Raw genomic sequence first — 22,473 nt, 5'->3', positions numbered from 1 at the left:
GAACCAGAACGTTCTGCAAACATTGACCTTGTCAATCCTACAGTAAGGGTAAGAACACGTAGATACTTACCAAGTCAACCTACCATACTAAGTTTAGTGCAAAACACAGACAACATTGACACACCAGAGTTGCATAGGTCAAACAGAAGCAACATTGGTCATCCCCCATCCAGACTAGGTGAGTGGGAATACTACTAAAGATGGTCATTAAATACATATTAACTGTATGTAAAATGTAAATAATGTATATTAAGCATGTTGACCCTACAGAGACTGACCTGTATGGACTTTTGGGTCACTAACAACTGTTCGTAATGTTTGTTTAAGAACTGTGCCTCCCTTTGGGAAGAATCCAGGTTTTTCCCCATCCTTTGTTTTTATGGACCTAAGCCACAGGACTGGCGTGGCACAAAAACATTTGTATATAGTTGCACACTTGGTGCTTTTCATTGGGATTACCCAGTAACTGAACTTTTGTTCCCAACACCCTAAAAGGTGAGCCAGAAGTCGCAGGGAGGGTCTGCAGCGAAGCAGGCTGAGACCCCCATCACCATCATAACCGGTGATGTGCTCCCTAGGACAGTCCCCACAGGGAACAGTCACCAGGACGTTCGGAGAGGTTCACCGGATAGTGGCCTCAGAGACTGTGGGTGGTGGGAAGAAAAGTGTATGGGGTACTAACCTGTTACAAATGTATATTTGTTATTTATTGCTGTTTTAAAAATAATATATATTTTGCATATTTTCTTGTTTTCAGCCCGCGGACATGCTGGTCTTAACCAAGGGGGAATGCAGCACCCTGGGATATGCTACCCCAGTGATCTGCAGGATCCTAAGGCTTTCTGGAACACCCTCTGCTGACAACCCACACCTCACACACAGGTAGGGGCATACTTCCTGAGACCTGGGCGCAGCATGTAGAGGGTTAACAGTGGTCAGGTGTGAGAATCAATCCCTTAGCTGTTAGCCTGGGAAAGGGGTGTGGCTTGTGGGAAGCAACAGGTGTTGCTAGGCAGAGTTGGCAGAGAAAAAAAAACGACCGTTTAAGGAAGGACAGTTGAAAGGAGCCAGAGAGTGAGAGGGGTGTGAGGATTGTGAGGAGACCCCCCAAAAGGCGACTAGGAGGTAGTAGCCTGAGGGTAGACAGATCCCAGGCACTACGCATGAGGGGGTACTGAACCCCAGAGTAGACGACAGCTGCAGGCGGTCTGCTGATCCAGCCATGTGTGGTGACTTCCAGGGTACAACACCACCCATAGGCTCAGGGACACAGCCTCATATATAGGACCCGGGAGAGGGCACAGAGAAGTAGCCTACCCCACAAGGGACCGCGAGGCCTGTCATACTGGGCCCGGAAAGAAAAGGAGCGGAGCGCCGCAGGTCACCCACAGCTTCAGGCAAGGGGACCATCAGCTCTGCATGTGCACGGAGGGCTCTGCATGTGCACGGAGGGCTCAACTGGGACTCACGTCAGCACTGGGACAAAGGAAAGTCGGTTAACCAGCCGTACCAAACTGCACTTGCAACATCAAGTGAGTAAATACAAGTTAATCTGCAAGAACTGTGTCGTTTATTACTGGTGCACCACAAGGCGCAGCACACCTACATGGGACTTAAGCCCCTACTGGTGGAGGGTGCGAACACACTTGCTGCTATACCATCTGTCCCTAAAACCACAGCAGCGGCGGGACATCTTATTACCGCAACCCGCCAGTGGCATCACAAGTGACATACAAAATAACCCTGCTACCGAGCGCCCCCAGGTAACGGAACCGGGCACGGCCACTTGTGACGGTGATCCCCATTATCCACCACCCGGAACCGAGTATCCCAAGGGCCTGGGGTGTGGCAGCGCTCTACAGCTGCAGCTTAGTCTCTGCCTGAATCCACAGGGTGTGGTCATGTTCTTTGCCCGTGCGCTGTGACTTCAGTATATACCAGAGCCAGGATAGTCGTGGGACCACATGGGGATTACGTCGGAACTGGGTGTTTGGAGTTTGGAGTTAAAAAATTGGAGAAAAAGGGTGAGTGCTTTGTATTTTATTTCAAATAAAGGATTTTTCCAGTGTTTGTATTTATTTCATTTCACTCACAGTATTAGTAATAGTTGTGACTCATAGACACCTCTCATTACTAATCTAGGGCTTTGTTGAAGCTGTGAGCTGTCATTAACCCTTTATATTAACCTGACTGCCACAGCACAAGGGTAATCGGGATGAGTCAGGTAAAGTAATGGGATTTTCACATCTAGTGGATGCATCAATTCTGGGAGGCTGCAGGCTGCTATTTTTAGGCTGGGGGACAAAATAACAATGGTCCTACCCAGCCTGAGAATACCAGCCCCCAGCTGTCATCTTTATGGCTGGGTATCAAAATTGGGGAGGACCAATTTTAAAAAAATTATTATTTTGCTGCACAGCCAAGACAAGCACACAGCTCGGGGCTGCAGCCTGTAGCCGTATGCTTTATTTGTGCTGTATATCACAATGTGGGGGGACCAAACACCAATTTTTTATTTATTTATTATTACACCACTATAAAGATGCAAACAGCGTATGTGATTCCAAGCAATCACGCACGCTGTCACACAGGATGGGGGCACTGTCTGCTTGCAACCAATCAGAGACTCTGGGACTGCTGGTGGGCAGGGGAATCAGTAATATGTATGAGGGTAATGAACAGCTCGTTAAATAGTGTTACAGCCATGCGGGTGACTTGGTAAGTATAACGCTCCTGCTATAATTACCTTTTTACCACCATGCATATGAAGTAAAACTATACTACATTTCTAATTGGAGGTATTTGCTAATACTATTATTACATCTCCTAAATATTGGGATAGGATCTTAGAGATGGGAATGCCCCTTTAACATTTTATCAGCTGCTACCCATGTGTTTTGTGTCCCTGTAAATAGAAATATAACTTCAGGAAAGGCTTTGGAAACGTATTCATGAAACAGGGTTCTAGAAAGAAACATTTAACTATGAAGGTTTGATTTGGATGAAGAAAGAGTCGTGCCAAGACCCAACAAGACAGAGTTATGCTTTGCTATAACATATAGGTCCAACAATATCGTTTTAGGGATATAAGTTTTAGTTTTTCAGCTTTTGGAGGTGTCAGATGTAATTATTTAAGCCAATGAAAATCTAAAGCAAATGGAGTCAAGTAGCAATTGCTTTCATAAACTACAGAAACTAGCAAAGCTTTCTATTAAAGTCTTCTTTAAGCAGCCCATTGAAGGAGGTCAGCTTCCAATGTGTTTTTAGATGTGGTCCCATGGGAAAGGGAGTTTCTACTGTAACTAGATGAACACAAAATAGCTGCTGTTGTTTTTTACTCTGTAACACTGATTGAATTAGTATTTGCAGCACATGTGGGTTACAAGCAGTGTGTATCTGGGATTTCAAGATGTTTACCCTGGTAGACCACGGAGTTACCACAGTAAATACCCGCCCGCTCATGCTGTTTTTTAGAAATAGTGTTTAGTGTGGCATAGAGATGCAGGCCAAAGTGTCTTCCAGTCTACCTGGCAATGACCTCAATCTGATTTTATCCTAAAACATTTCAGCCACACAGTATCTTTTTTGTGATTTAAAGGCCCGTTTGACTCCCATGGAAAATATACTGATCACACTTTAACATTTTCAAGTATAATATTTTTGTAGTTTCAAGGGTTAGCCAGGACGCGTAACTTAAAAAAAAGACTAATTCATCAGAATAAAGTGGATTTTGCTAAGAAAAATATGGAAATTTGTATGTCGGGACGCCATAACTTATTACCTTGGAAGCACTGTGAAATAAATACCATCCTGTACATTTTCTTACGATTTCAATATACAAAAAGTCAAAGGCGTGCAAGTAACACATATAAGCCGTGCGTCACGTAAACATGTAAAGTAGACTTTAATTCTCTGGGCACTCCTCTCATCAGTAGCCGGCTTTCATTACCGCATTTCGACAAACCTCTTCCATCCTGTGGAGTACTGAATAGCATCAAGTGCGATAAGTATTGGTGTCAGCTCCGGGTGCATATTAAGGAGTGCAACGTGTAAAAGAATGGACCTAGAGTAAACTCCAGTATACAGTCAAGAAGCATTAAAAGTGGGAAATTGAGGCAATTTTACATCATCATCATCATGATGAGTGTCCGGGTTGGGTGTATATCACTAGAATCCCCTACTACACAAAAAACGGACACAATATTGCCAAGGTAGTTAAAAGGAAAAATCCACTTACATTATATTTACCCATAAAGGCAATCTGTTAACAGAATTTTATCCATCAAGCTATATATATGCACCCATAACACTTTCAAAGACAAGCAATACCGCTACATGACTAGTCTGTTCCTCCGTTACTGAGAAATCAAGAGTTTAAAATGATATACAAATGAGGCTGAAGAACTATTTGTAGACCTCTGTCACTCCAGCTCTAATCCCCCGCCCAGCAACGCCTCCTCCTCCTTGGTAGACATCTCTAGTGACTGAAATCACACAGCACAGAGGCTGCCAGTCAAACAGGAAGCGGTGCTATGCTATGTAGGTATAGAGCTGGAGTGACACAGGCTTCAGATCTACAGCCTGATTTGTATATCCATTCAATACTGGTGTAATGAACTGGCCATCTAAAGATATTACTGGACTTGTCTGGGAAATAGCTACATACTCATATGAATAGTTTAGGGGCTGAAATCCTGCTGACAGATTCCCATTAGCAATAAAAATACTCAGTGGAGGGGTTAAAGTAGTATTCAGGTCTAAGCATCTTAATATTAGCTGGATAGTTATTAATGTTATAATGGTCTGGGCGCTGTTAGATTGATCATCGAATAGGGAACCTGTACCCCATGCTCTCCGCTGGTTAATCCCTGAAGCAGGGGTGAACTAGGGAAGAACGCTCCATTGAAGTTTATGGCACTTTGACTTGAAACTGAGCGACAGAAAAAATATGGGACCTGCTGCTCCACTTGGCTCCCCTGGATGCAGTTGATCCCCAGTCCAAAATTTGATTGGGGCCCATCAGTTGGATCCAAATTGGTCCAATAGTCATGTCGTATCCAGTAGATTGGTTACAACTATAGTTTCAGAATTCTTTAATTGCCATTTCTGCTTTAGGATAAAGCAATGCCTGACAACCCTAAAAGCTGTGACGATTTTTATAAATTAAAATATAGTGACTTTATTAAATTCTATATTATGTTTTGTAGTATTTATTCATTTCATGCTATACTGCCCTCAAAATTAAAACTACAGACATTAGTAGTAGCAGGAAAAAAACAATATTTAGAAAATGTATCTTACCAGACCATCACAGTTACTTAATGCAACCGACGCTCCGGGGATATCTGATATTTCTCCAACATAAGCACAATTTGTCCACAATGGCTCCTTCTTCCAGATTTCCTCACTGTTATTTGAAAAGTGGTTTGTATTTCCAACATGGCTTCTGTTTTCAGCATTTACAGGGCCTTCATGCCACTCTACCACGGCCCCCGGAGCGATGAGACGAGTGTTCGGCTTCAACTTAAGATGAAATTCTCTTCCAAAGGCTGTAACGTTAAAGTAGAGGGGCTGGTGACTACTAGAGGTAGCTCTTGCCAGTCTTTTCTTGTGACTAATGGAAAGAATATTGGAAATATGGCGTCCCTCGGCGTCAGTACTTATCGGTGTTATCAGCTCATATTCTCCTCGTTTTATTCTGTTTAAATCTAAGCAAAAAGAAACATTCGGTTAACAAAAAGTTTAGTTCTTCAGAGAAAAACATTGAATATGCACATTTATGGTTCACATTATGGAAAAATTATAAGAAAATAGCAGGGTCAAAAAGTAGCAACCATAAATCTCTTATTACTAATTTATATCTTTATCTATATTTTTTATATTCTTCAAATTGAAAGTTTTATTTATTTTATAGAAGGGGATGGATACCCTGTCCTGCCTCCTATTGATTGAAGTATTCAATTTCACTGTACGCTGGAATATGAGATACAAAATCAATACGCAGTACATATAATTTGGCCACTAGATGGCAGCATATGTGACAACGGTGATATTTTATTATTTATTTATACATGGATATCCATGAAAAAAAAAATAAATAAATGAACATGGCATAGTAACCCAGTAAATTAATGCCTGCTTCAAATGTCTTGAAATGTCTTTAAATGAGTTCCTTTCATAGTTACAGGTTAAAAACTAGTGGAGTGACAAGTACATGAAAGAGACAAAAAATCATATATGGAACTCATAGCTTTGTACCATCTTTGGTCTGGCAGATGGTACTACTGAGTTTCCCTGAAAATAAGACACTGTCTTATATTATTTGCCCCATAAACTGCACTAGGGCTTATTTTCGGGGTAGGACTAGGGTAAGTGTACCCCCCCAAAAGGGCAGACACCCCCCAGGAGAATCATATTTACCAGACCTAGGACATCTGCATCTCTCCCAGGTCCTCCTGATCCACAGTGTGCGCTTCTAGCAAGTACTTGTGTGCTCCACAGCAGTCCTCCCCTGCTTCCAGCCGGCATCCCTCCACTTTCACACACCACACTCATACACATCAGATCGAAGGAACATCATACACACACACAAACATCAGATGATACCATACTGCTTCCGGCTGGCAGTGCTGTGGAACACAAGGAACTGCGGTGGAACGCATGGAGGACCTGCAGTAGAAAGCATCAATGCATTCCAGTGCAGGTCCTCGATGCATTCCACTGCAGAGCCTCGCTTTCCACTGCATCCCAGGTCCCTGGAGCTATATGGTATCACCAAATATGTGTGTGTGTGTGTGTGTGTGTGCACATTCCACCACAGGTCCTTGATGTGTTCCACTGCAGGTCCTTGCGTTCCACAGCATACTATTTGGGGTCTGGTAAGTATGATTGCAGGGTCTGTCTTTTTTCTTTTTAAGTGTGTCTACTTTCTTAAATGAAGTGTCCTGCAGTTTTCTTTAACTTTTTTAGCTGCATGGACACTTCATTATTGAACTCCAACTAATGCTTATTTTCAGGATGGGGCTTATATTTAAGCCTTACCTTGAAAAGGCCAAAAACTCTTGTTAGGGCTTAATTTAGGGGTAGGGCTGATTTTCAGGGAAACATGGTATTCTTCAGACAAAATTTCCAAATGTGAACAGAACCTAATTACTTCTCGAAAACTGGTCTTTAACAGTATAACAAAAGCTCTATCAGATTAAATTTATTTTCTACCGATTCCCTTCCTTGATACAAGCACACAACCTTCCAACTATATCTTCTTGCATACTTCTTGCATAAATTCCTAACCTTTGTTCAATCCCAGGCCCCTGTCTCTTAGGCTAGTTTCACACTACGTCTTTTTAACATCCGCTGAAAACGTTTTTTTAGCGGAAGTACGGATCCTGCTTTTACAGCAAATAACGTATGCAAACGCATATGTTATTTTACAGGATCCTGCACTGGATGTTTAGGGGCGGGCATTGGAGTCATGTGATCGGGAGTGAGGGGAACTAGACTGGGAGGAGGCTTCTGACAGCTGCAGACGCTGGTAACCAAGGTAAACATCGGCCTTGGATACCCGATATTTATCTTGGTTACGAGTGTCTGCAGCTGCTAGGAGCAGGGCTGCCTGCACGCGTAACCAACGTAAACATCGGGTAACTAAGAGAAGTGGTTACGCGATATTTACCTTGGTTACGAGTGTCCGCAGCTCTCAGGTGGGAGAGAGAGGAAGGGGAGGAAGGGGGAAAGACAGAGATAGAGAGAGAGGGTGAGGGAGGGAGTAGAGAGATAGACAGATCACGCCAGACTGGTTCTGGGCATGCTCAGTACTTTCTGGGCATGCTCAGTACAAAAGCAGGATCCTGTCTATCAGCACGCCAGCGTTCACCTGCGTTTGCGTGCGTTATAGTCAGGATCCAGCAATTTGCAGTATTTGGACGGAGCTCAAAAACGCTACAAGTAGCGTTTTTGAAACATGTTAAAAAACTGCAAGTCACCGGATCCGCACTATAACGCAGGCAAACGCAGGTGAACGGATGTTAACGCGAGTCCATTGCAAATGCATTGAAATGAAAACGCATTTGCACTGGATCCGCTTGTCCGCTAAAATAACGTTAAGGACGGATGTTAAAAAGACGTAGTGTGAAACCAGCCTTACTATGACACTTAAGGGAACCTGTTACATACTATAACCGGCAATTAATTTATATTACTCTGTAGCTCTTGAAAAGAAAAGACAGTTGATACTTTTATGACATAAAGCACTGCTCCTTCAGGGAGAAATCTAGTTTTGAAATTAGTTTTGTCTGGAAGTGCATTGGGCTGTGACGATGCACTTCTAGCTTCTCAGCTTCACGCTTTATTGCCTACCGAGGTGAATCCCGCTCTTGGCTAATTGACAGTTCATGTACAAGAGCAAACGACCTATCAATCAGCCAGGGACACAAGACACAACTCCTTTGAATATGTGACTCATTGGAATATATGAACAGTAGTGATGAGCGGGCACTGCCATGCTCGGGTGTTCAGTACTCATAACGAGCAGTTGGATGCTCCAGTACCGAGTATAATGGAAGTCACTGGGGAACTAGAGAATTTTTACTGTATACTCGAATTCCCCACTGACTTCCATTATACTCAGGTATGCGAGCCACGTCCATCCAAGAATCCAACTGCTCTTTATGAGTATGAGCACCCGAGCATGGTAGTGCTTGCTCATCACTAGTGAACAGCTCAAATTTACCAATATGGAACCTACAAAGCCGGTCTCCAATCTGGCTCAAGAGGAAGGCTAGGGGGGCGTCATATGAACAGGGTTGCCTCGATTAAACAATCCGTTTAGGCTTTCTAGGAGACTAAACTTAGCGGTCGCTGAGACAGAAAGTAGTGTCACATGATTGAGGGGACATCACTTTAGGTGTCTTAGAGGAAAGTAACTTTGATCCTGTCTCATAGCATGTTGTATCTGTTACATACTGTAAGTCACATGTTATGCGGTCACTGCCTTTATTCAAACCATTTTATGCATAAAAGCAAGAAATGTAAAAAACAAACAGCTAAAAGACAATACTAAGACTTGTGCCATCACTTAGACATGGCTTGGATATACATCTCTTTAGTGAATGTGTGAACCAGATGGAGCATCAGACATTTGGATTACTCATCAACTTCGGAGGCCGACTTTTAAGAATAGGAACAACACTAACATTTCCCATCAACTTAAGGTTCTCAAAATGTTTTCTTTTTCTGTCTGTTTTATTACTTGGTAGTTGTTGTTAACATCCTTCCCCTCCGCCTCCCCCCCAGAAAAAAATTACCACATTAAAGCCTGTAAGTGGATCGATCTTAGCTGCAATTACAAACACAGCACATGGACCAAAGAGACACTATTAATATATACGGTACTTATACTGCCCTCATAAAAATGATTATGACAGAAATGTATAGAGTATGAGTGTACCGCCCCCGTGCCAGCAGCCGGGCCACTGCTTGGATCCGGATCCGCGGTGGCTCGAGGGGTCTCCGGACCCGGGGATCGTACGGCCACTCGATTAAAAAGGGGGGATATGTACAGGGGGGGTTTTGGAAAGTTTGTGACGCCACCCACGGTGCGTGGTAATGTGAGGGACCACCGCTGTCGTTGGGGAGCCCGGTGATGATGGTGTGGCAGCCTCCGTGGGTAGGGGGTTTGTGTCCCGGGGCCCGTTGATGATAGGGTGGTATTTGGGTGCCATTGGAGATAGGAACAGGGGTTTTCAATGTACTCACTCTGTCCCGGAATAACTACACCGACAGCTTGTAAATCAGAATTCTGAGCACTAGTGTGGCCTGTAGGGAGCACGCTTGGATCCATGCCCTTGGTGTTGCTGTTAGCCTGTGGACCTCTCCTTGGCACCTTCGTCTCTGTTGGACCTGTGGGTATAAAACTCTTCGGGTCCCGCTCACCCGTATGGCTAACGGAGTGAGCTTGCTCTCAGGGTTCACACATAGGATTTCTTTGGACTGTAGTGGGAAAGTCCTATCCCATCAGTGCGCTAGTACCCTGATTTTGGAGCGGGTTGGGGATGACACTTGAAGTCTTCACCCCCGTTGGGTAAACTACCGGAACGCGTGAAGCTACTTTCCGGCCTGGGGTCCACGTACCCCATCGTGCCCTGGCCCCTGCCCGGTGACAGCTCAAGGCCGCCGGCCGCCCTCCTTGCCAGTCCGTGCCCCTTGACACTGTCCCCTGCGACCTGGGTTCCAGCTCCTACCAGGCCCAGACCAATGTCTGCCACCTAGTACTCAGGAGGTCCCTTCCGTGATCTCTCCCTCTCAGAGAGTCACTTCATCTCCTCTCCTCTCGCTCTCCACTGCTCAACTCCACTGTCTCAACTCAACTGTCACTTTTCTCACTTTCCCCTCATCAACCCCCAATGTGGGCGGCCCTATTCCCTTCAAGCCCCCCAATGGTGTGTCTGGTAGGTTAAAGTGGGAAGTGTTCCTAGGATTTTGATTGGTTAAGCTGTTAGCAACACCAAAGGACCAGGATCCGTAACCAAGGAGGGTGGATACTGTGCAGAAGGGCAGATTGCACAATACCCTGTGACGACCTGATAGGCCAGGGCGTCACATGAGCTTAAAGGGAATGTGTCCCCAAAAGATGAACTATTGTTTCAAATAGGCTTGGGTTACTTTTTTTCTGTTGTCTTTTCATATCATGATCTTTATTAAAAAAAACTTAATAATATTTAAATTTTCACACCAGTCACTGGGCCTTTTTTAGACTCATATTTCCTATCCTTTTAGAAAGAGTTTTCAGCAGACTCCTTATTATCAGAGGCACAATTACAATGACAGATAATACATCTAAAAACACAGGATCCACCAATCACTATAGGCGATTTCATAGTTCCCCTTGCTCATCTTCTCAATAAAATGATTTTTTCACATACTCATTAGATGCTTCAATACAAAGATAGGGTCAGGGTTTGCTCATTGCTGCTAATGTTCATGTAGATTGGCTGAAACAACAGAAAATTAAAGGGAACCTGTCAGGTCCCCCATCCCCATGCCCCATGGACCACCAGCAGCTACCTATCTAACAGTCCATTTATTACATTGTATAAAAGAGAAAAAGAGTAGGCAAGGAGCACTCAACTCACTAAATAATAATCAGTGTAATAACGTTTATTATATGCATAAGGTGCAAAACAGTATAAAATCAATTAAAAACAAGGACACCTGTCCCATGGACTCAGTGAAAAGGCGCAATGCACTAAATACAATCAGACAAGAGGCAAAAGTATTATCCCAAGGACCTACAATAAAGTGCTAATGCAAACAGATATGGCCATAGGGTACCGCATCAATACATAATATCAAGACATGGAACACAGGGAATGTGAGATGAAATAAAACCCTGAAAATATTCCTGCTTGGAGATAGCGCACCACCATGTAAAACCCAAACAGGTCCAAAGGGATATCACCTAAGTCAGAACAAGGTAAGAGCCATGGGAAGTGTCAGAAGAGAGGTACCAGCACGACGCGTGTCGCTCAGAAGAGCTTCATCAGGGGAGGTATTCACATTCCCTGTGTTCCATGTCTTGATATTATGTATTGATGCGGTACCCTATGGCCATATCTGTTTGCATTAGCACTTTATTGTAGGTCCTTGGTGTGAGGCAAACCCTGGGATATGAAGATGAATTATGATTTCCAGTCATAATCGCTCTCATCACTCCCTGGCAGTGCCCCCTCCCTTCTTGTTCTCAATGTCCACCATCTGGGAAGGTGTCACATCCCAGCAACACATCCCATGGCCATCTCCTGTGATATGGAGATTAGGTGATGTGGGAACAATGGACACAGGATGACTCCCTGCCGTGACCCTGTAGTAGGGGCTGCTATCTAGTTAGCAAGCTTGGAAGTATCCAGACAGGACGACTCCAGTAAAAAATGGTTCATATCTCGCAAGCCATATTTCCGATAAATATGGCAACCATAAAAATGGTGTCTCCGCATGCGGACGATGCTGGCACACCCTTTTTATGGGAGCAGGACCTGGGGAAATACCCCAGGCGTGATATCAGCCAATGGGGAACTAGTAGACAAGTCATGAGTCCTCTCATTCTGTAGCTAAATTCATAACTGTCACAATGAGAGCATTGATGTCCGCCTACGACGCTCCCAGGCAAAGTTATGGCCCATATTCCATGTTGTGGATTTTGTCCATAACTCCAGCCAGGGGTGGAGCAGTGCTCCCTCTGAGGTCACTAAGGTAGGAGGGGACCTGGATTTGCCCAGGTTGATAACCCTACTTCGGCCATTTTCCAGTGTTCTTTTGCTCGGGGGCCTGGTTGGGAAAGACCTGTGAGGGAGTTCCTGGAAACCTGGTCTATGGCGCCCCCCTGTGGCCAGACGCACAAGGTAACTGCTGGAACTGTGTATGCCTGTTTGTAACCCATGCTTTGATTGTAACTGTACTCTGACATATGTATATTCTGTAGATTCCCTATTGTATATATTGTAGTTTCTAGTGTGCTTTAGGCTGATTAAATTATATAATTAATCTTGGGCTGTTCTGTTATCTCGATCTTGAATCCCACGTCTGTGTGTTCGGCTAATAGTTACCGTGAAGCGGTTGGTGGCAGCGAGTTGTGCCAAGGATTATTGTGGGGAGGCCAGTGAGATTCGGGGAGGTTTTATATATTCCGCCCGCGGAGGTCGGGGGAATATATGCCCTACTCTCACCGGGGACCCTTCAGTAATCGGCATAAGTAGTATAGCGGCCTCCTTGCTTATTGTCGGGCAATTCCATAATTGGCCTGACTATAAGAGGGGCGCTAGAGAGCGCGTCACGTGCTCTGTCTGTCGGTCGGGAGGTATAAAGGAGGGGTGACCCCCACTTGTTACCCCCCGATTGTGACGTACTGGTAGCCAGCGCGGGGGATTTATGAGTGACCCCCCCGGTGGTTCGTGACATATTGGTGGCAAGCGGTGGGATCGAGATAATAGTGTGTGTGAGTGTGAGACCCATACTCCCAGACACTAAAGACTGCCAGCAGCAGCTGTGGCTGCTGGGGTCTTCAGACTAGCTCAACACTAGAGTGTCAGAGTGCAGATACTGTAAGGTGTGTGGGTGCATCAGGTGGCAGTTCTGTGTCAGTGACCAAAGTCTGCAAGAATGGCTGATGGCACCAGGAGCAAAGCCAAAGGAAGGGCCGATGCTCAGGCCAGAGACGATGAGGAGGTTGTCCACGAGCCCTCCAAGAGCCCGACGCCAGAGAACAGCTCTGCAGAGGACATTGCACAACCTGGCAATTATGGACAAGATGAGGAGCAGCTCACCCAAGGGTCCTCAACGAGCCAGATGCCAGCCCTCCGCTCTGCAATGGACAGTGAATCACCAGGCTCCGCAGCGGGCCGCAGATCACCACGTGCCATTCCACCGAGCCTGGGAGGTTCGGATAGCCTTCTTCAAATGGCTATGGCCCTTCTCCAGGCTGGAGACCAGGAGGGCTACAAGGAACTCCTGGCAGAGCGCAGGGCAGAGCGGCAGGCAGCGCGTGAAGAGCGCCAGGCAGAGCGTGAGGCTGCGGAGCGATGGCAACAGGCAGACCGTGACCACCAGCTGCAGCTAGCTCAGCTCCGGCCCTCATCAGCCACACGTGACCTTCAAGACACCAAACTTCCAAAGGTCCGTGTTGAGGACTTCCCAGTGCTGGAGAAGGATGGAGACTTGGACTCTTTCTTGACTGCTTTTGAACGGACTTGCCTGCAGCACCATCTGGACAAGGACCAGTGGGCCAAATACCTGACCCCCCGTTTAAGGGGTAAGGCCCTGGATATCCTTGGGGACTTGCCTGCTGAGGCAGATCAGGGCTACGACACCATCAAGTGGGCCCTGATCCAACAGTACAACCTCACTCCAGAGTCCTACCGCAAGAAGTTCCGGAGCCTACAGAAGGGACCAAAGGACTCCTGGGCTGACCACCGGCGGGCACTTGCCCGAGCTGCCGACCACTGGACCCAAGGCCTGCAGCTTTCCACCGGACCGGAGATCCTGGACTTGTTCATCACGGAGCAACTCTTGTGGAACTGCCCTGAGGATCTCCGCCAGTTCATCCGAGACCAGAAGCCAAAGGGGTCCACGGCTACAGCTGCCCTGGCCGATGACTACACCAACAATCGGGCTCCTGAGGCCAGGAGAGCAGCCACCAGCAGCACCTGGAGAGGGGGTAAGATGAACTCTGCGACTGCCCCACCTGCCCCTAGACTGCAGGGGGTGTCCCCCTCACCTCCCCTCTCCAGGCCCGTGGCAGAACCAAGACGGTGCCACCAGTGCAACTTACCTGGACACTTCAAGGCCATGTGCCCTCAGCGTCCCAAGGCCCCGGCTCCGTCCCCGTCCCAAGGGCCGCCCAAGGTGTATTGTGTGGGTGGGGGTGGTGGTAGGTCCCTGGACAGCTTCCAACCTGTCACCGTCGGCCAGTCTGTGACCATAGGACTGCGAGACAGCGCCTCGGAGGTGACTCTGGTGCGGCCTGACATGGTGTCCCCCCAAGACTTGATCCCGGGAAAAACCCTCGCTGTCTCCGGGATTGGAGGCATTGACCCGGCGCTGCCTGTTGCTGACATTTATGTGGACTGGGGCGCAGGGCGAGGGGTGAGAGAGGTGGGGGTAACTGATCGGATCCCTGCAAACGTGCTACTTGGGACAGATTTGGGGCAGATAACCTCCCAGTTTGGGCCCCCCCCAAGGGCTGACCCTTCAGCCAGTACTGACATGCCTCCGGACAATGTTAATGTGTTCTCCATGAATGATGTAAGGGAGGAGGGAGTGAACTCTGATTTTTCTGCTTGCATAGACACACACACAGCTGCAGCTGTGACAGGAGGGGAGGGGGTCAGAGGAAGGTGTGACAATGCCTCTACAAGTAATCAGCCTGTGAGCTGGGATCTGTTGCCCTCTGCAGGGATAAGCAGAGAGCAGGGTGCTGCAGGGGGAGGACCAGTGTGTGGGGTGGGGGCTACCACAGCAAATGTGGGGTCCCCAGAGATTTCACAGCGGGGTTCTGTTGCTGCAGGGGGGGAACAGGCAGGTGAGATTGGGGCCGGTCCCGGAGCGGAAGTGCTCCCAGGTAAGATCTCGGTGCAGGGTTCCCCCACAACCGGGGTGTCAGGAAGCCAGGTAGGTCTGCCTGAACCGGCGACTTGGTCAGGAACGGAGGAGGAGCAGGCACGACCCACGGTCGCAGCAGCTGTGGCCGCTGTCACCCGCAGTGGGAGTGCTGGAAGCCAAGGGGCCTCCCGGAGGTCCGATAGCTCTTCCCCTTCTGACCAAGTGGCAGCCGAGTCAGGTGGAGGCCAGGACACAGGTCCCGGGGTACTGACTGAAGATGTGACAGTCTCGTCGATTCTGGCCACATCTAGTCAGGGGTTTCAGGCAGCGTTAGAAGCTGACGACAGCCTGAAAGCTCTTAAGGAGCAGGCGGCACAGCCTCCCTCGGACTCGGACCCGGAGCGAGTGGTCTGGGACCAAGGACGGCTGTACCGGGCCACGGTCCAGCAGGGTTCACCGGAGGCGTGGCCCAGGGACCGACAGTTGGTGGTACCCTATCCGTTCCGGACGGAGTTGTTGCGGATCGCACATGAGATTCCGATGGCCGGACACCTAGGGATCGCTAAGACCAAGGCCAGGTTAAACCAGCATTTCTACTGGCCAAAAATGGGGGCCGATGTGGCTGCCTACTGCCGTTCGTGTGAAACCTGTCAGAGAGTGGGGAAGGCGGGGCCACACCCCAAAGCCCCACTAGTATCTCTGCCAATCATCGATGAGCCTTTCAGGAGGGTGGCTGTGGATCTGGTCGGCCCGCTGGCCATCCCCAGCAGCTCCGGGAAACGCTTCATACTGACGGTAGTGGACTATGCCACCCGGTACCCAGAAGCAGTGGCCTTGTCGTCCATTCGGGCTGACAAGGTGGCCACCGCATTGCTGGAGATTTTCTCCCGAGTGGGTTTTCCCCAGGAAATGCTCACTGACCGGGGGACCCAATTCATGTCCCAGCTGATGGAGGCCCTCTGTAAGCAAGTCCAGGTGCGACATCTGGTGGCCAGCCCGTACCATCCACAGACTAATGGCCTGTGCGAGCGGTTTAATGGCACCTTAAAGCAGATGCTTAAGATGTTGGTCGACTCCCATGGGCGTGACTGGGAGCGGTATCTCCCACACCTGTTATTTGCTTACCGGGAGGTTCCACAGGCCTCAACAGGATTCTCACCGTTTGAGCTCCTGTACGGGCGACGTGTGCGGGGCCCCCTGGCTCTGGTGAAAGAGGCTTGGGAAGGGGATTTGGCCACCCCTGGAGTGTCGGTTATCGAGTATGTCATGCGCTTCCGGGACAAAATGCAGGCCTTGACGCAACTGGTACACGACAATATGGCTCAAGCCCAGGCCGATCAGAAGCGTTGGTACGACCAGAACGCTTGTGAGAGGACCTACCAAGTGGGTCAAAAGGTGTGGGTACTGGTCCCCGTACCACAGGACAAGCTTCAGGCAGCCTGGGAAGGCCCATACCTCGTGTACCAGCAGCTCAACCCTGTGACGTACCTGGTCACCCTGGACCCTGCCCGTGGAAGGCGGAAGCCCTTCCATGTGAACATGATGAAGGCACATCATGAGCGGGAGGCATGTGCGCTCCCCGTGTGCAACCTGCCCGAGGAGGGAGAAGCGGAAACCCTCTTGGATATGCTAGCCCAGGTTAGGGCAGGCGGATCCATTGAGGATGTGGAGGTTGGCCACCAGCTCTTGGAGGACCAACGGTCCCAGCTGTGGGCCACCCTACACCCCTTCCGGGGGTTGTTTACCAACCAGCCTGGAAGGACTAACTTGGCTGTCCATCACGTGGACACTGGGGATCATCTCCCGATCCGGCGTTCAGCATATCGGGTCTCCCTGGAGGTGCAGCAACACATGCGCCAGGAGATTGACGAGATGCTGAAGCTGGGGGTGATCCAGGCATCCAACAGCGCTTGGGCCTCGCCTGTAGTCCTCGTCCCTAAGAAGGACCGAACCACTCGGTTCTGCGTGGACTACAGGGGGCTCAATGCTGTCACGGTCGCCGATGCGTACCCAATGCCACGCATCGATGACCTGCTCGATCAGTTGGCCGGGGCTCAGTACCTGACCATCATGGATCTGAGCCGGGGATATTGGCAGATCCCCCTGACTCGCAAGGCCAGGGAACGCTCTGCCTTTATTACCCCATTTGGACTGTACGAGTCCACGGTGATGCCATTCGGGATGAGGAATGCCCCTGCCACTTTCCAGCGGATGGTCAACACCCTGCTCAAGGGACTTGAAGGGTACGCGGCCGCGTACCTGGATGACATTGCAGTCTTCAGTCCCACCTGGGAAGATCACCTAGAGCATCTAGCACAGGTGCTCAGGCGGATCCACCAGGCAGGTTTGACCATCAAGCCGGGAAAGTGTCAGCTGGCCATGAGCGAGGTCCAGTACCTCGGTCACCGGGTAGGCGGGAGAACACTGAAGCCCGAGCCTGAGAAAGTGGAAGCCATCGCATCCTGGCCCACCCCCAGGACCAAGAAGCAGGTGATGTCCTTCTTGGGGACCGCTGGGTACTATAGGAGGTTTGTTCCATGCTATAGTAGCCTGGCAAAGCCCTTGACGGACCTCACCAAGAAGAAGCTGCCCTCTGCAGTCGATTGGACAGTGGACTGCGAGACAGCCTTCCGGGCCCTAAAGGACGCCCTGTCCAGCCCGCCCGTGCTACAGGCAGCCGACTTCACGCGGCCGTTTGTAGTACAGACCGACGCCAGTGACTTCGGCCTCGGTGCAGTACTCAGCCAGGTGGACTCTGCGAGCCAAGAGCACCCAGTCTTGTACCTGAGCAGGAAGCTGTTACCGAGGGAAGTAGCCTATTCCACAATGGAGAAGGAATGCCTAGCCATAGTGTGGGCTCTGCAGCGTCTGCAACCCTATCTATACGGGCGCCACTTCATCGTGGAGACGGACCACAATCCCCTCAGCTGGTTACACACTGTCTCCGGGACGAATGGCAGGTTGTTGCGATGGAGCCTGGCGCTCCAGCAATACAACTTCACCATTCGACACAAAAGGGGCCGGGACCACGGTAACGCAGACGGGCTGTCCCGACAAGGAGAGGTCGCGGACGGGCGCACGGGGGAACACCGGAGTGTGCTGCCCCCTAGCGCCCTCAAAAGGGGGGAGGTGTGAGGCAAACCCTGGGATATGAAGATGAATTATGATTTCCAGTCATAATCGCTCTCATCACTCCCTGGCAGTGCCCCCTCCCTTCTTGTTCTCAATGTCCACCATCTGGGAAGGTGTCACATCCCAGCAACACATCCCATGGCCATCTCCTGTGATATGGAGATTAGGTGATGTGGGAACAATGGACACAGGATGACTCCCTGCCGTGACCCTGTAGTAGGGGCTGCTATCTAGTTAGCAAGCTTGGAAGTATCCAGACAGGACGACTCCAGTAAAAAATGGTTCATATCTCGCAAGCCATATTTCCGATAAATATGGCAACCATAAAAATGGTGTCTCCGCATGCGGACGATGCTGGCACACCCTTTTTATGGGAGCAGGACCTGGGGAAATACCCCAGGCGTGATATCAGCCAATGGGGAACTAGTAGACAAGTCATGAGTCCTCTCATTCTGTAGCTAAATTCATAACTGTCACAATGAGAGCATTGATGTCCGCCTACGACGCTCCCAGGCAAAGTTATGGCCCATATTCCATGTTGTGGATTTTGTCCATAACTCCAGCCAGGGGTGGAGCAGTGCTCCCTCTGAGGTCACTAAGGTAGGAGGGGACCTGGATTTGCCCAGGTTGATAACCCTACTTCGGCCATTTTCCAGTGTTCTTTTGCTCGGGGGCCTGGTTGGGAAAGACCTGTGAGGGAGTTCCTGGAAACCTGGTCTATGGCGCCCCCCTGTGGCCAGACGCACAAGGTAACTGCTGGAACTGTGTATGCCTGTTTGTAACCCATGCTTTGATTGTAACTGTACTCTGACATATGTATATTCTGTAGATTCCCTATTGTATATATTGTAGTTTCTAGTGTGCTTTAGGCTGATTAAATTATATAATTAATCTTGGGCTGTTCTGTTATCTCGATCTTGAATCCCACGTCTGTGTGTTCGGCTAATAGTTACCGTGAAGCGGTTGGTGGCAGCGAGTTGTGCCAAGGATTATTGTGGGGAGGCCAGTGAGATTCGGGGAGGTTTTATATATTCCGCCCGCGGAGGTCGGGGGAATATATACCCTACTCTCACCGGGGACCCTTCAGTAATCGGCATAAGTAGTATAGCGGCCTCCTTGCTTATTGTCGGGCAATTCCATAATTGGCCTGACTATAAGAGGGGCGCTAGAGAGCGCGTCACGTGCTCTGTCTGTCGGTCGGGAGGTATAAAGGAGGGGTGACCCCCACTTGTTACCCCCCGATTGTGACGTACTGGTAGCCAGCGCGGGGGATTTATGAGTGACCCCCCCCGGTGGTTCGTGACACTTGGGATAATACTTTTGCCTCTTGTCTGATTGTATTTAGTGCATTGCGCCTTTTCACTGAGTCCATGGGACAGATGTCCTTGTTTTTAATTGATTTTATACTGTTTTGCACCTTATGCATATAATAAACGTTATTACACTGATTATTATTTAGTGAGTTGAGTGCTCCTTGCCTACTCTTTTTCTCTTTTATACAATGTTTTTGTAGGCTTTGCACCCTCACTTGGTTCAATTACCTTTTTTCTATTTTAGCTGTGCGGCCCTGTCGCTCCTTATGCCTTTATTACATTGCACACGTAAACAGATTTTTAGAAAAAGTAACTCTAAAGTCTGCTTATGCTATACAAATTACCCCCTTGACTATTCAATGGAACGTTAGTACCCCAGACTAGTCAGCCCAACTAGCATGTTGTCACACCCATGTGGGCATGATAACATGCCTTACAAAAGCCAGCATCACCACCAGCGCTATACAAAGCTTGCGCATCAGCGCGGCTTTGTTCCATCACATCATTCAGCTTCTGAAGCTGGGTGTATGTGTCCCAGCTTCAAAATAGCACATTGCGCATGAGTGGAAGTCTTTGGATGACTTCCAGTCATTGCGCATTGCACTTCCGTAAAGCTGGGACGTGTGCATTCAGCTTTCAGAGAGGCACATTGCGCATGATTGGAAGTCTTCCGAAGACCTCTGCTCATGCGCAATGTGCCTCTCTGAAAACGGGAACACATACACCCGGCTTCCGAAGCTGAATGATGTGACGGAACAAAGCCGCGCTCATGCTCAAGCTTTGTATAGCACTGCCGATGACGCTGGCTCTCATAAGTCATGTTAACACACCCACACGGACTTTAAAAATACTTTTTCTAAAGATTTGTTTTCATGTGCAATGTAATAAAGCATGTTAGGCAGAACATTTAGATATGTACACGCATCTGCTTGTGGTTCAGGGGGCATGGGGGACCTGACAAGTTCTTTACAAGAGTATAAAAAAATTCCTGTGTGTAAATTTTAATAAAGATTGTGATATGGAAAAAAAAACATTTCTAAAAAAAAATGTAAACACAATCATATGATTTATGCAATAAGTTATTTTGTCATGACAGATTCACTTTAAGAAATCAATGTGTCACTAGCACTTACTAAATACTTTAGTATTGTATTAATGTCTTGTCTTTCCTCAACTTTTCATGAAGCATCTTTATTTCCTAGGATACTACAGGGACATTTTAGAAGAAAACACTGGATATCCACATGTCCACTTCAAAATGACCCACTGTTTTTTGTTGAGCTCAGGGATGTTCTTATTTTGTAATGAGGTTATACCATCCCTTTATGATCTTAGGGATCCAATTTCTGCACCTCCTTTAATGAATTTCATTGCATAGCTCTCTACCCAGGTGTGTGGTTGGGGGCTGCAGTTCACGGAATACATGGAAGTAGACACAGTGCAAGACTAGCTGCAGAGGTCAATTGGTCACCAATCATAGTGGTGCTATTTCCTAGCGATATGCCATCTCTTTCTGGGATTTTCAATAATGTGTCATACAGAGGTTTTATCTATACTCATATACCCTGTTTTTCCAAAAATAAGACCTCTCCAAAAATAAGCCCTAGCAGGAATTTTCAGCATTTTCGGTATAAGGCTTATGCATAAGACCTACCCCGAAAATAAGCCCTAGTCGCGGCTCAATAATGAAGTGTCCATGCAGCTAAGAAAGTTCAAGAATACTGCAGGACACTTCACTATAGACAGCAGACACCCTCAAGAGAGAGGAGAAAGAATACCCCACAATTATACACACCAGATGCCAAACAGGAGGACATTCAGTGGAACGCACACTCACTGTACACACACATCAGATCGCACACACACACTCACCACATCCGGCAATAACAAATGTTTCTGGCCGGCAGGGAAACCTGGGACACAGTGCAGCGGAACGCATATAGGACCTGCATCAATGTGTTCCACCTCTGAATCCTCCATGCATTCCATCACAGGTCCTTATGCTCCACTGCACTGTGTCCCAGGATCCTCTGCCGGCCGGAAGCAATCGGTATCCTCGGATGTGCTGAGTATGTGTGTGTGCAATCTGATGTATGTGAGTGTGTTGGCCACAAGCAGGGGACGACCGCTGTGAAGCATACCTGCTGGAAGCACCCGCCGAAGATCGCAGGAGGACCTGGGAGCCCCACAGTCTTCTGGGGTCAGGTAAATATGATTCTCTTGGAAAAGGGGGTCTGCTTTTTTTGGGGGGAAGGTAAGTTTACCCCAACCATGTTTCCCCAAAAAAAGACCTACCCAAAAGTAAGTCCTAGCACTTTTTTTCTGGACAAAAAGAAGTATAAGACAATGTCTTATTTTTGGAAAACACGGTATTAGAAATAGTGAAAATTTTATACTTGTTCCTATCATTTTGTATTGTTTGTATTTTTTTTGTTCTTGTTGGGCTCCCTATTAAGTTATGTCTGATCCTAGAGTTGGCTAAATGGTTCTTTGACACTTTATTGCATAGCTGAAAGAAGCTATATTTGAATCCTGCATTGTCCACTTTGGATATTTTTTGTTTTTGGCTATGTATTATGAGATAAGACCACATTTCTTTAAAGGTCCACAGTAGCTGCAGGTTTTGCCCAAGTGACATACGTATCGTTGTGCACCACTTAATGGATCTGAAAACTCCAACTTTCATGAATCACTTTTAGGCAACTGAAAGCAAACTTATGTGTTATTTCTTTAGCTGTTTTACTATACCATTACCCAAAAGGTGAGTACACAGTAGATACCCACACTGCCAACAATTTCCAGGGAAAACTAAATAAGGCTACTGCATATTACCGTCATTCTGGCAATTCATGTCACGTTCAGTAATAACCTAGCATTAGAAGATTCCTATTTTAAAAACTAATATAACTTTGGACCAGATCTCATTGGGGAACCTCAT

General features: G+C 47.9%; 1 protein-coding gene across 1 annotated transcript in view; it reads right to left on the bottom strand.

Moving 5' to 3' along the window:
* Positions 1-22,473, bottom strand: part of ADAMTS3 (ADAM metallopeptidase with thrombospondin type 1 motif 3) — a 357,250-nt gene that overhangs the window by 306,426 nt on the left and 28,351 nt on the right. The window contains exon 3 of the mRNA XM_075351241.1: positions 5,302-5,708. Within this exon, the coding sequence (XP_075207356.1) occupies positions 5,302-5,708 (407 nt within the window). The remainder of the gene's footprint in view (positions 1-5,301; positions 5,709-22,473) is intronic.

Source organism: Anomaloglossus baeobatrachus, chromosome 1 (genome assembly GCF_048569485.1).
Source record: "Anomaloglossus baeobatrachus isolate aAnoBae1 chromosome 1, aAnoBae1.hap1, whole genome shotgun sequence".
Classification (NCBI taxonomy): Eukaryota; Metazoa; Chordata; class Amphibia; order Anura; family Aromobatidae; genus Anomaloglossus; species Anomaloglossus baeobatrachus.
The sequence above is the reverse complement of the archived record's forward strand: the minus strand, read 5'-3'. Positions and strand labels throughout refer to the sequence as shown.